The sequence below is a fragment of the Papaver somniferum genome, unplaced genomic scaffold, assembly GCF_003573695.1.
Source record: "Papaver somniferum cultivar HN1 unplaced genomic scaffold, ASM357369v1 unplaced-scaffold_81, whole genome shotgun sequence".
Classification (NCBI taxonomy): Eukaryota; Viridiplantae; Streptophyta; class Magnoliopsida; order Ranunculales; family Papaveraceae; genus Papaver; species Papaver somniferum.
In genome coordinates, this window is record NW_020651082.1 from 4,002,842 (window position 1) to 4,017,574 (window position 14,733).

At 40.8% G+C, this 14,733-nt stretch overlaps 1 protein-coding gene across 1 annotated transcript; it reads left to right on the top strand.

The window, feature by feature from the left end:
* Positions 1-3,106: 3,106 nt before the first annotated feature.
* LOC113345162 (ENHANCER OF AG-4 protein 2-like) lies at positions 3,107-14,189 on the top strand. The gene is made up of 12 exons (XM_026588981.1): positions 3,107-3,538; positions 4,438-4,514; positions 7,300-9,453; positions 9,646-10,183; positions 10,963-11,086; positions 11,252-11,370; positions 11,465-11,649; positions 11,743-12,202; positions 12,412-12,883; positions 12,981-13,118; positions 13,623-13,674; positions 13,754-14,189. The coding sequence occupies exons 1-11, from the start codon at positions 3,404-3,406 to the stop codon at positions 13,646-13,648; spliced, it is 4,428 nt and encodes a 1,475-aa protein (XP_026444766.1). The 5' UTR covers positions 3,107-3,403; the 3' UTR covers positions 13,649-13,674; positions 13,754-14,189.
* Positions 14,190-14,733: the final 544 nt, after the last annotated feature.

Consider the following 14,733-nt stretch of genomic DNA (forward strand, 5'->3'; position numbering starts at 1 on the left):
TGTGCCAATGGCATGTCGTGCCAACCACATCTCCGCGCCAAGGCATGCCAACCATGCCATCCGCACCACATGTGCCAATGGCATGCCGTGCCAACCACATCTCCGCGCCAAGGCATGCCAACCATGCCATCCGCACCACATGTGCCAATGGCATGCCGTGCCATTCACATCTCCGCGCCAAGGCATGACAACCATGCCAGCCGCACCACATGTGCAAATGGCATGCCGTGCCAGCCACATCTCCGCGCCAAGGCATGCAAACCATGCCATCCGCACCACATGTGCCAATGGCGTGCCGTGCCAGCCACATCTCCGCGCCAAGGCATGCCAACCATGCCAGCCGCACCACATGTGCCAATGGCATGCCGTGCCAGCCACATCTCCGCGCCAAGGCATGCCAACCATGCCAGCCGCACCACATGTGCCAATGGCATGCCGTGCCAGCAACATCTCCGCGCCAAGGCATGCCAACCATGCCAGCCGCGCTACATGTGCCAATGGCATGCCGTGCCAGCCACATCTCCTCGCCAAGGCATGCCAACCATGCCAACCGCACCACATGTGCCAATGGCATGCCGTGCCAGCCACATCTCCGCGTCAAGGAATGCCAACCATGCCAGCCGCACCACATGTGCCAAATCCATGCGGCCCTACCACCATGCCGCTGGCTGCCAAACGAAGGGTTGCAACAATCAACGGTTACCCTTCCATCTGAGATGCCGATCTCAGCCGTCCAAGTTCGCCACCTAACGCATGGCAACTTACGACCCAAGTCCAAACATCACGATTTATGCCAAAACCCTAATTTTGGCCGCGCCTAAAACATGCGAAAGCCATGCGGCCCTACCACCATGCCACTGGCTGCCAAACGAAGGGTTGCAACAATTAACGGTTACCCTTCCATTTGAGATGCCGATCTCAACCGTCCAATTTCGCCACCTAACGCATGGAAACTTCCGACCCAAGGCCAAACGTCACGGTTTATGCCAAAACCCTAATTTTTGCCGCGCTTAAAACATGCCAAAGCCATGCGGCCCTACCACCATGCCGCTGGCTGCCAAACGAAGGGTTGCAACAATCAACGACTACCCTTCCATCTGAGATGTCGATCTCAGCCGTCCAAGTTCGCGACCTAACGCATGGCAACTTCCGACCAAACATCACGGTTTATGCCAAAACCCTAATTTTGGTCGCGCCTAAAACATGCCAAAGCCATGCGGCCCTACCACCATGCCGTTGGCTGCCAAACGAAAGGTTGCAACAATCAACGACTACCCTTCCATCTGAGATGCAGATCTCAGTCGTACAAGCTTGCCATCAAAAGCATGGCCACTTTTGTCCTAATGCCAAGCACTAATTTTGGCCGCACCTAAACTATGCCAAAACCCTAGTTTTGACCGCGCCTAAACAACGCCAAAATCCTAGCTCGACCGCGCCTAAACCATGCCACTGGATGCAAACGAAGGGTTGCAACAATCAACGGCCATCCTTCCTCCTGAGATACGAATCTCAGCCATACAAACTTGCCACCAAACGATTTATGGCAATCTTTTGGCCACGAAGCCAAAACCTTAATTTAGCCGTGCCAAGAGCATGCAAGCGCTGCAACCATGCCGGTGGTTGCCAATCAAATCTACGGCTAACCTTCCTCCTGAGATGCAGATCTCATCCGTACAAACCTGCCACCAAACGACTTGTGGCAGTGTCTTGGCTGCGATGCTAACTTTTGGTCATGGCACCAACTTGGTTGCGATGCTAACTCTATGGTCATGGCACCAACCTGGCTACGATGCCTATTCTTTGGTCACGACACCAACTTGACTACAAACGCCAAATCCTTTGGCCACGCCACACGTAGCAACATGCTACACGTTTTCCACGAAAACACTCGAGACATCAAAACATGTCACAAACTGGGAGATGCTCATCAAGGTATTGGTCTGGCGGTTTACAGCGTGCGGCGTACACTACGCCCGTTACAAGAAAGTGTCATAAGAGTGAGGCGGTTAGTAAATACAAGAAGTAATGGTGAAACGTTTTCTTCATTATGGAAACATCAATTCCAGGCGTTACCCGTTACCGCTTTCTTACGTTTACTCAACCATTTCCACTTCTTACGAGACCAGGATACGTTTTGTTGCGACTTGTATAAATAGGTCTCGCCTATTTCCACCAAACAACAAGTTTTGGTCAGGAGCATACAACACTCAGAAATCATTTGTTAGCTTTCACATCTGTTAGCTTTCCACTTTCTGATACAAGTCGTCGAACAACTACTCTTCCAGAATCAACTATTCTGGTATTAACACTCTCTTCGCTTCCCTCCCCAAAACCAACCCTTCTCCTTCACTTTGTGACCGAAGCAAGTCTAGAACAACCATTTCTTGGTTTAGGACGAATTTGTACAGATTGATCTCTCGAATCTAAAGTACTCTCGTGCAGTACATTGTTTAGGGTTTAGACTCGTTTCTCACCCATTCACGCGAAATTACCGAAATCAGCAGAAACCGTTTTCACCCTCAAACAACTGGAATCGGCCAATGTAGACATGAGCATCATCCGTCTCTGGTTAAATACAAGGAATCTGGATTTCTATATTTTGAATGGTTAAATCAATCAAAAGCCTAATTAAAAGGAACATGTTAGTTAATGAAATCGCATCGCCATTTTACTGCAATCAACAATTTTTAATTTAAGAAACAAAATTTAAATCAAATAAGAGAATGAATGCACTTGATAGATATAAAAAATTTTAGGTTTGTTTACCGAGAGAGTAATAATTCAGTAAGGCGTTAGTCGAATACGACTGACCACTGTTATAAAAATTATGTTTAGAATCAGGTATTAATGTCGAGGATGCCTCAGTATTTTTGTCCATTTTAAGACACCCCTTATCCTTCTCTATTGAATGGACTGAGAAATCAAAAAATCTGTTAGATCATTAAATCACTAGGTCATTTAATAGTTGTTTCTGAACAAAATTAAAATCTTCCCCAATAAAACCATGTTATTTCCTCCTCAGAGGCCAGTACCGTACACCCAAAGCGCACGTTAGCAACTACATATCAAAAAAGGAAGTAAGTTGTGTTATGTGATTACCCTTGTTCCACAAACGCTCCCTCCCCCTAAAAACTACTTTCTCTCTCTCTCTAAAACTCTCTCCTTGTTCTTCCTCCAATGCCTGAAATTCCCATCTCTAGAAACCCTAATCACAGCAGAAAGCTCCATTTCTCAACAGAGAATCGACCAATTTCTGTCTCACTGTTTTTCCCAATCAAAACCCCCAAATTTTTATTCTCAAAATTGGTATTTTGAATGACCTAGAATCAGATAAACAATCTTAACCTTTTTTTTCTTTTATGTATTTTTGTTGGTTTTGTGTTGGTTTGTTGGTTTGGGTTTAATGGCACCAAGTAGGAGAAGAGGTGGCGGTAAAGCTTCTTCTACTGCTGCTGCCGCCGCTGCTGCTAAGAAACAATGGAAAATTGGAGATCTCGTTCTGGCTAAGGTCAAGGGGTTTCCTGCTTGGCCTGCAACCGTAAGTGTTTGGTTTTTCTCTATCTTTTTTGGTTTTTGCTAGCTCAAACCCTAGATTTTGGATCCCAATTTTGTGTTTTTCTCACATTTTGAGTCGTGTATTTGGTTTGTTTGATGTTGCTTGATCTATTAAAATTCCATGATTGATTCTACTTTGAAAAGGTTGTGCCTTTTTGGTTGTTTGCTCAAAACCTAGATTTTTATTTGCTTTAGGTTCCCAATTTTCTGTTTTTTTACTTTGAACTCATGTATTAGGGTTTCTTGATGTTACTTGATCCTTTGTAATTCCCTGATTGAAAAGGTTGATTTTTTTTTTAATCTTTTTTTTTGCTCTTGTTGCTCAAAACTTATTCTGGTTTCCAATATTTGGGGTTCTCTCACTTTTTATACTCTTGCACTGGGCCAACATAAATCTATGATAGTTTCTAGTTCGATCCCAACTTTTGTATGCTTCAATATGTTCTGGATGCTGAAACTTGATTTTAGGTTTCCAAATTTGTGGCTTTTCCTACATTAGGATCACTTGATGGTCCCTCACCCCTTGATCCGATGTAAATCCATGAAAAAATATGTTTTGATTCCTTGCATGACATGTAACTTCATGAATATTGGCTGGTCTCTAGGTATGCAATCCCTCCTCTCTAATCGAGGTATTGGGATCGAGTTATAGTATTACACTTTGTCTACCTGGGCCTTAATTTTCAATTTCCTATCGATTAGATACCATATTCTTGTTTGTCGGTGGTTCACCTGCATGCGTAAAATAAATAGATAACACATAAAATTATTCTCCTTTTATTCTATGTAAAATAAATAGTTTCCACGATGTGTACAAAAGTAGTGGTAATTATGGCATTTGGTTTAACATGGTGTGATCATGTTTGAATTATGTGATGACAGGTTAGTGAACCAGAAAAGTGGGGATACTCTACCGATTGGAAGAAGGTGCTGGTATACTTTTTTGGAACGAAACAAATGTGAGTCTACTCTTAACTCTTATGATTTGATTTAAGCTTAATGTTGTCGAGTGGTAAGGAGTAATTTGGATGTGATATGCAAAATTGTTAGATTTGGTTAATTTGTTAACCTTAACTCTTGATCTGCCTACACGCCTTTCAATCAATGGAGATATGTGGTTTACCTAGAAAGGAAAAAAAAATCTAGTACAGCATATATTTATCCAGTAGATTTTCTATGGATGAAGGAAAATAAATCCTCTCAGGGTCATGTAATAAATACTTGTTTTGACTTGATCTTAGTTTTATCATATGATCATATGTACGTACCCCACGAGCATTTAGGCAAGGGCACAATCCTCACAAAGATGTAGGGAGGAGAAGTCACTCCACCTAAGTAAAAGAGGTACAAATTATATTTACAATTTGAACGATCCCTACTTTTATTAACTTTCATAACAAGAAAATTTCTTGTGGATGATGTGATGGCGAATTGCAAGAATAGTTATAGCCTTATAGGGAAAAAAATCATAAGAGAACCCAGATTCCTTTAATTTTCTTCAGTAACCCAGAAGAGTCTGTTTCTATCTTTATCTTAACCTCTACACCAGTCCAAGTTCCCATGCAATCACAAGTGCTGAAATTTGCTCTTTGAAAAGCCTTTTCTTTGAAACACGTATAAGATTGATTTCTATGTAGGCCTGCAAAAAGATGTTGTTGTAGTTTTTTCTTTTCGTTCTTCGGTTAAGAGCACATTATACGGCTTGATTTTCCTTAATAGAGGTGGAATCCAGTGTTACTGTAGCGGGACACTGCAATAGAGGCACATGTTCTTTCTTCTTTATATTATGTACGTTATTATATCCAAAATGACAACTAGTATGAGTGGCACACTTAGTAATCTACAGTCGTAATCGTAAATATAAATTCTTGGTCTCCAAGTTGAAACAAGTTACTAATTAACAACGATATAGATGGAATATCAACGTGATTAGGTGGTTCTGCAACTGGTCTCTTGATTTGGTGAGAGTATGACACATGTGTTTACTTTATTGTGTTACAAATGGTTGGTAAATTCTAGCTGAGAGCTGGTAAGTATTTCGCGGGGTATTCTTCTCAAGAGAGCAGTTCTCGAGTAAGAACACGAGCTTTACAATGAGCGTAGTTGGATATAGATATATATGAATCATAGTCGTGTACATTGAAAAGCAACTTAACTCAAAGTTGACCATTTAAGGAGGATCCATAATGTCTTATCAATATTCAATTCATGACTTACGGACCAACTGTAGAACGGCAACCCTATACACATTAAAAATTTCTGTTGCCTGGTTGTCAGAAAAATTATGCAAGCACCGCGGTAGATAATTTCCAGGTTCTTAAAGTTGAGCTGGAATGAGATTGTAATCTCATCTGAGTTCTTCCTTCTTTCAGCTAAGTACACTTATTATATCTTAATTTTCAAACTTAACTTGTTGACATCTTCAGCTACTTCATTTTTTGGGAACAAGGCTTAGATGAATTATGTCTGGTTCACTAGGATGAGGTTATTGAGGTTAGTTTGAAACCCCCTTGCCTTTGACTTGCCCTGGTGAAAGACGTGGGCAGGAACCATCTGACTGAAGTTTTGTCTGCATTATACACCATGCTTTGACTAGACCATCTTTCTTTACGAGTTCACTAGGATCTCCTATTGTGATTCTTGAGTTTGTTAAATCTTTGGATTATCATTATATTTGGCATCACCGTGTTCCTTTTCTCTTTACCCTTGTCATTCGGTCTTCTTGCCAAAAACAACGTACACCTTAGGTACTTCAATCATGGTTCTTTTAGTGTAAATGTGTGTTGCAACTTGTTTCTTGCATATGTCACCAGCTTTACATCATTGCTGTTCATCATATTTAATCATATCATGATTTTTTCTTATTTCATATTTGTCCATGCTCTTCCACTTAACATTCTTGGTTGTTAGATGAATTTCTTCCTCTTGATCTGCATATTCAACAACTTAGCAACCACACATACTTCTGCACCTGTTTTAGACACATTTGTTTTGTTGTTGTTGATGTATTACAATTCTTAAAGGACAATATAAAACTAGGCCACGTTACATGCTTTCAAATCACCATTTCAAAACCTGAGTTTAGATAACCGACCCCACCTGAGAGTTCTAAACTTCCAACCGACCCCACCTGAGAGTTCTAAGCTTCCAAGCAGTATTGTCTGTAAGACTTTCAACAAAAACCCTGTATTCTCAGTCACCTCATAATCAGTATTGGAGACAGAAAAATGAAATGAATCACAATAAATAAAACACTTCCTTTCAGAGACATGGTACAAGAGATCGAGCCGGCATGTAAAGGTGCCAAAACGATTATCCGATGCAGTCACTAGCTCATGCTTGAAGAACATACTGTGTGGAGGTTAACAGTTACCAACCCAAACAATTGTGATATAGCTAATTTTGACTTTCAAGCGCATTTGAAAAATCACAAGATATTACAATCTTATAGAATTTTGGCAAATTGTCTGAGATTAGCCAAAATGATTGAAGTGTAACTTTGAAGGGCCCTGATTATTAGAATTGTTAAACTGATTGGAAAGTGGAATACTAGGCGACTCCTCATATACATGAGTCGCTGTAATTTCCCTTGGCGATGATATGATTAAACAGAGTCTAACTTTGTGTAGGTCATTCAATCTTCCTTTTATTTATGATCTTAGCTCTCCTATGGAAAGAGTAATTGGTGTTAATTGTCTAATTTTATCCATTTTTTTATGCTTATGCTGCTTTTGTGTTGCGCAGTGCCTTTTGTAACCCTGCAGATGTTGAAGCGTTTACAGAAGAAAAAAAGAAAACTCTTTTAGGTAAGCGCCAGGGAAAAGGTTCCGATTTTGTCCGTGCAGTAGAAGAGATTATTGATTGCTTTGAAAAGTCAAAAAAGCAGGAAGGAGGTGACGAAGTGAACTCTGGTGATGAAGGTACCGTGTCAAATACTGGGGTTGGTGGAGGTTCAATTGACAAATCATCAGAGAGGAATCAGAGAAAAAGTCCGAGTATAATGATGCACAAATACAATGGAAGCTTATGTACATCTGCTGATAGAAATGGGTCCCATAATCCTGTTGAAGTCCCTGTTTCTGCAATTGAATTAACTGATCTTCAGTCTGAAGAGCCTGCTGCGGATACCATGGTTCCTGATCATCCTAAAGAAAAAAAACTGTCTGCTTCAAACTTTTCGAGAAAGAGATCTAGAGAAAAACCTTTTCAGAATCATCAGGTCGTACAGAAAAGAGCAGTTAGAAAGTCTAGAAGTTCAGTAAAGGTTGATTCAAGCAATTTCGAAACACTGATCATGGCTGTAGATGATGTCAGTAAGAATGACGATGATGATGATTATGAAGTTCCTAATGTAAAAAGGAATAGACGGATCAGGAAAACTCTTCTTGATGACGCTGTTTGGCATGATACAGTGTCACCTGTCTGTTTGGCAACTTGTATATCTAATGATAGCAGTGGAGATAATACTTCTGAGATAGTTGCTACCAACTCTGATACAGTCAGTTTGAATGAGGGCAGTACATTAGAATCTACTTGCAAATCTGAAAACCCTGATCCTGCTGAAGATTACATCAATGGAGATGTTCAGGTGTGTGCAACACTTCATGTCCAGGCTAAGGCGCTTGTCATTAAGAAGAGAAGGAAACTTAATAGGAAAAGAATCCCTCATTCTGCACCCAGAATTCCAGCCAGCCCTGGCAAAGTGTCCGTTGTGAATGTTAAGGGTGAAAACACCATTTCTATTTCGCATAATGCTACTGAAAAAGTAACTGAAAGTTATTGGAAGGCAGATGGTGATGAGCACTTGCCACTGGTAAAACGAGCCAGGGTCCGTATGAGTAAAATGCCCACAGAGGAGAAAGAAACTCATGGTTCAATATGCACTGATGATAAATCCTCAAAGGAGGCCTCGGTGAATAACTCTGTTTCAGTGTTCTCTGGTTGCTTAAGTAGTTCTCTTAATGGAACAACATCCTTGGAGATGAAAGGAGCTGGAAATGGTTCATCATCAACAACTAGTTCGAATCGATGTACTGCAAATGAGCCTCCGGCTTGGAAGCCCAAGAAATTTCAGTTTCGTGGCTGCTCAGTGGATGGTGAAGCTGCTTTACCACCATCAAAGCGACTTCATCGAGCTCTTGAAGCTATGTCTGCCAATGTAGCTGAGAATGTCCAAGAGGGAAATACTGAAAACCAGGGAGTGTCAGTAACAGTATCTTCTAATGGAGGCTCTAGTTATCAGGAGAAGGGTTCTTCTCAGGCGGCCATGAACAAAGAAGCAGAAAATAGCAAAATAGGGAGTGTCTTCGAGGCCGGGGATGCCGAACATTCTTGTGATGAAGGTAGAAATATGAGCGGCAGGTCTGAAATGATTGGTAGTTTGACTTCACCATCTTGTGAGATGCCCACCAGAGCTTCTTCAGAAGAGAAATCTTGTGAGCGCAAGGAAATGTCGTCAGAGGCCCATAGTTCTAAGATTGTCATCGATCTTGATGACGCATCTTTTGATACTCGATCTAGGGAAACTGAGTTCCCCATAGAACCTTCCCAACCTTCCCATGTCTTCAGTGAGAAGCATAACAAATTGGAATTGACTCTTGGTGTGATAGATCCTTGTAAACTATCACCGATGGACCTGGATGATTTGAGCATACCTAGCAACCAGTGCTCTGTTGACAGACCAAAAGTGCGCGACCTACCTCCTCTCACGGATCCAGACAGGGAAAATGGTACCTCAAGAACGGAGGTCTGGAGTTCGAAACCTGCTCCAGAAGCTAAAGATTATCCCAGGGTTTCACCTGCAAGCCATAGTAATCTGCTTCTATCTGGTGGCAGATCTTGTCTAGATACTAAGTTTTCAGAATCTCCATCAGATGAAAACACTGAAGTTGCGGACATGTAAGTTTTCTGGTGTAGTAGTATGTTCTTTCTTTTATCTGTATTGCTAGTTTAATTACATCGAAAAAGTACTAAATATTCTTAATAGTTATTAAAATGATCATCATTGTTGTCTTTTTCTTTTGGGAAATATCAGAATTAGTAAACCTCCACTTTTTTATTTACTGCTGATTACATTTTCTGCATTTTTAGGTGTGAAGTTGTGAGAGACGTTCAGGAGGAACTAGTAGTGGAAGCTGTTGATGCTCCTTCATCTGAGACAACGATGAAGGGTTTAATTGCCGCTGCACAGGCTAAAAGGCAATTACCTCGTACCACTTCTCTTTCAGACGATCCTGTAGATGATAAAGTTGTCTCTGATACTACTTTTAGCCCGTTCACAAACAATAGGTTGAGTTTTCTGGAGAAAGTGACTCCACATAATTCCTCGATTTGCCATCTGCCTACCTTGGATAATCATAATAATCATCTTCTACACAATGGTAGCGGAAGTCCAGAAGTGCCTCCACACTGTAAGAAACCTTGCCATGTATTGGAGATGGACAAAGAAGGGAAGATGGAGCCTGTGGTATCTAATGGGCAGCTTTTGAGTAAAGGTAATGCATGTGAAACAAGTTCAGCTCGGAAATTGTTTGAGGGATTTCTTGGAACATTATCAAGGACGAAGGATAGTATTGGTAAAGCAACACGTCTGGCAATTGACTGCATAAAATGTGGCATTGCTGGTGAGGTAGGCTTTCTTCCCATTGCTCTCTGCTTGTACATTATGCTAGTTTGGAATTTTATTGCGCTCTGCGTATTTCCATTTCTTTTGTTTTCTATGATGTCTGCCTGTAGTAGTACATGAACCACCTTGCAGGTTTAAGTGGACATCTTTCTAGTTAAATAGTTTGTGCTTACCAAGGAAGAAAAAGGTTTGCCAATCTAATCAATTACGCACAGTGCTGCTAGTATACGGGGGTAGTTTTTTTTTCTTTTTCCCTTTTGTGCAGTGGATAGGAATTATACCAAAAATTTGAAGCATTTGATGGACTAAGGTGTACTAGTCATTGTCTGTGGAAATACTTTGCAATCAAGGAGATGGTCTTTTTTTTCTAGGTTTTAAACCTCCTCATTGACTGATGTATTCGTGTTGCTAGATGGAACCAGATGCTCTCAAGTTGGTTTGTATGAGGCATTTGGGGGTAGCTTCTTTGCAACCATCTGGTGACTCTGATGTATTCATCGTCATTCTGCCATATTTTTTTGTGGTCTTAATTTATCTGAAGTAGTAGTGGGGAACATGAATTAGGTTAAGTAATGCGAACAATGAAAAAAGCAGACTACTCAACAAGTTCCATGATGTTTAATCTTTCAGGGCTTGTTAATCTGTATTTTTGCCAAGTACGGTGTCATTAGCTATAACAACCACATTTTTAATTATGTTTTATGCAATACTTTTCCAGGTGTGACCACATGCCTACTACATCTGTACTTACTCTTTCCCTTCATCTCCTATATACAATTTAGGTTGTGGAAATTCTTGCTCGAAGTTTAGAAAACGAATCAAATTTGCCCAGAAGAGTTGATCTTTTCTTTCTGGTGGATTCTATTACTCAGTGTTCCCGTGGTCAAAAAGGCATCTGCTTGGAAGGTATTGTAACCTGTGCTAGACTGAAGGTTTTAATTGTTATAATCAGCGTTTTTTTTTCCAATTATATGGAGTTCGTCACAAGGATCCTACTTCAACTTCTAGTCTGATTTAAACTTGGTGGCTGGAGAGGGTTGTAGACTAATTAGTTCGCCAAAATATTGCCAGGTGACACCGGGGACGCATTCCTTTCGGCAGTCCAAGCAGCGCTTCCGCGTTTGTTAGCTTTTGCAGCTCCTCCTGGTCCTGGAAGTGTTGCAAGAGAAAATCGAAAGCAATGCCTAAAGGTAAGTAAGCTGTATAATTTATGATCTTAATTGTCCATTTGGGCTTATTGCTTAGTCTGATGATGGTTTATTGGTTCCCCATTTGGTTGATAAGGTTTTAAAACTCTGGCTTGAAAGGAAAACCCTCCCAGAATCCGTCATCCGCCACCACATGCAGGAGATTGATTCTGCTGATGCACCCTTTATAGGTTCATCTTCGCGGCGCCCCTCAAGGACAGAAAGGTCGTTGGATGATCCTGTTAGGAAAATGGAGGGCATGCTTGTCGATGAATATGGAAGGTAAATGACTCTTGGCAATCTAGTTTTGCCCAACAGAAGAATTTTCTCGAGCCAATAAGAAGCTGCTTACTGATTTTTTTTTTCTGTCATCAGCAATGCAAATTTTCAGCTAGCAGGAATTCTTATGCCTCGTATGCTTGAAGTTGAAGAGGAAGGAAGTGATACCGATGAGAAGAGCTTTGAGGCTGTTACCCCTGAGCATGAGCAGCCTGAAATCCATGGAGAGAGGGAAGCAACCCCTACATCTATTCCCACTATAAAGCACCATCATATTTTAGAAGATGTTGATGGTGAGCTGGAAATGGAGGATGTTGCTCCTTCATGCATAGGTGATATAGATTCTGTGCATATTTCTCAGGGTCAATATGAGCAGCGTCTTCAGTTGCCTTTTGCCCCACCGCTCCCAGAAGATAGGCCACCATCTCCTCCTCCACTGCCCAGTTCTCCGCCACCATTGCCTTCATCCTCGCAGTTGTTCCCACTACCACCACCATTACCTTCAGTTCATTCCTTCGCGGACAATGCGGATCCAAACTACTATGCAAATACATGCGTGAGTATTTTGTGCTTGTTTGTGTTTGCCAATCTTTTAACCAACTGATTGTGGGCATCTATCTGTAAAGGGGTATTATTAAAATTACTACATGCTAGTTACCAAAAGAATTTTGTGTCTTACCAAAAAATATTTTTTGTGGTCATATTTGTTTTGGACTGCAGCATTTAGCTATTTTACTTGTTATTAATTGGATTTCATACTTGCAGAGTTTGCAAAGCGGCTTGCAGCTACCTACCCCCCACCAACCAGGCACAGGGAATGCCAACTCCTTGCCTTCGGATACAGTGCATACACATTATTATGGGTACAAAGAGTTTGTGCCGCCGATGCAAAGACCTGGTTTGTCTAGCTCCTCAGATCCCAGCTGCAGTTTTCCTGGACCTCCCCATACTCCGTTACAAACTGGGAATAACGCTCAACATATAGATGGGGCAGCAGCATTGCATAATAAGAATTACCACCTACAGCCACCACCTCCGATGCTCTCAAATCAGTTCTCTTATGTTCAGGCAGACCAGAGAGCGCATTCATGGATGGAAGCTTCATCTTCTTCCTTCACCAAGAGATTCCAGTTTGGGCATGATATGCATAGGGATAATATGTATGACAGCAGCCAAGAAAGAATGCAACATGAGATTGACGAGAGATGTAGATTACCTCCTCCACCTATTCATCCAGGTATGACATATATTGCGGTGCCACATGACATGATGTTTACTTTCTCATGTGTTTTCTCAGCGTTCACTGGTTAATCTGCTTTTCTCTCTCTTTACAGGACCTGTACATTCTGACAATACTGACTCTTCATATGCTCCTTCATACTATGGTCGCGAATGGTCTTATCCTCCTAGATCGTTAAATTATCGGCACTCTACACCTCATAGACGACCTGAAATTTCAGGAGAAAATGGAGGTATCCTATTTCTATTTGACAATTTTGCATGTTGGTATTTTGGTGGAGTTGTTATGAGGTGCCAAGGAGAAGTTTTTACTGTCTTGTTGTGAACCATTGGAGTAGCCGTAGGTTTATTACTTTTGGTAACTGATCATTAGGGTACCATATGGTTTTTCTTTGTTAAGTATGGAAATCACTTGCTACAAAAATAAGCAACTTGTTTCCTTGGTGTACTCAGAACTTATTTTATTTAGTTATCACCACCCTCCCGCAAAACACCAAGATAACTATGAGCACTGTGGTGCCATGACAGTCACCACATTTACTACATAATCATTGGTGGGAGCCTAGCACTTCAGCTCTTCAAACTAGAAGCTATTGTTTTTCAGAACTACTATCTTTAACTTATCTTGTAACAATACTTCTCGTTGTAGAGAATGGTGTAGTTGGGTTGGTTCTTAAATGATGCCCTCTTACTTTTGGATGACGAGTAGTAACATAGTGTATGTTTCTGTTCTGCAGCTTCAAACTTCTGGAGACCAAGATAATGCTTTGTCAAGAGATAGAATTAGTGGTATGTATCTGTTATATTGTTTGAATGTCAAAAGTAGAGTCTGCTATAAATTTCTGACGTACTTTCCTACTATCATTAGGTTTGGACTATTTTTGATCTGGATATGCGGCTTCTTCTGAGGAAACCATTTGCTTTCTGTAAGAGAGTGTGATACGGGGAGGAGGATGCATCACTGAAGTCCATTGCTTCTATCTACCCCATTGTACATATGTATTTATCACCATCATTCTGCATTAATGCAGAATCAGAAGAAACAGTTCTCGTGGAGAGAGCTGTGCTCTAGTTGTAGGCTTATGTATCAATCAAGTTCATATTTGTATCATTAGTTTTTCAATGTTCATAGGGAATGCTACACCCTACCAATGGTAGTTTCTTTACATAGCTTGGGCCATTTCTTTTTTTACTAATTTCTTAACAAAGTTAGTGTTGATTATAAGGATTCTTACTTATCCTTTATGTTAATGAAGTTGGTTTAACATTGATATTTCAAAGCTATCAAAGGGACTTGGTCTTCTGATGATATTTATCTTCTGCAGATTACTTTCAGGATCAGGTGCTTGCAACATTGTTTTCATGTTTCCTAGTATATTTTCCTGTGAATTTCACTTTGATTAGTAATTATATTACGACATCTATTAATGAAATTTGCAAAGATTTTTAGGTCTTGACGCATTCCAGTGAGCTGGATTCTGCACTCCTGAGGAATATCACATGAAGGTTGGTAAGGTTTATAGGTTCGAGTGTTGTTGAGTTGGTTTTTCATTTATGGGTATAACATGCTTGCTGTTCTCTTATTATTTATGTAAATCAGTTCTAGGTGATCCAGATTCCCTATATTAGGACTCCTGCAAGCCTTCAGGTTTATATTTTTGCCTTGTTTGTAAATTATCATTGTGGCTGCTCAGGCTCCCCATGTAATACTTGCCCAGCGTTATCCGGTAATTTTCAGATCCCATTTCTTTTTTTGGTCTTTATTTGAGATCATAATTACAGTCTTTATACCTAGTGTACCCAATTGTAGGTGTAACTTATGTTTCGCATTATACATCTTTCACTATA

Coding starts and splice junctions, on each gene's coding strand:
- LOC113345162 (XM_026588981.1), top strand. CDS start 3,404: ATGGCACCAAGTAGGAGAAGAGGTGGCGGTAAAGCTTCTTCTACTGCT. Junction 11,087..11,251: donor AAAAGGCATCTGCTTGGAAG/GTATTGTAACCT, acceptor AAATATTGCCAG/GTGACACCGGGGACGCATTC. Junction 13,119..13,622: donor AATTTCAGGAGAAAATGGAG/GTATCCTATTTC, acceptor TCTGTTCTGCAG/CTTCAAACTTCTGGAGACCA.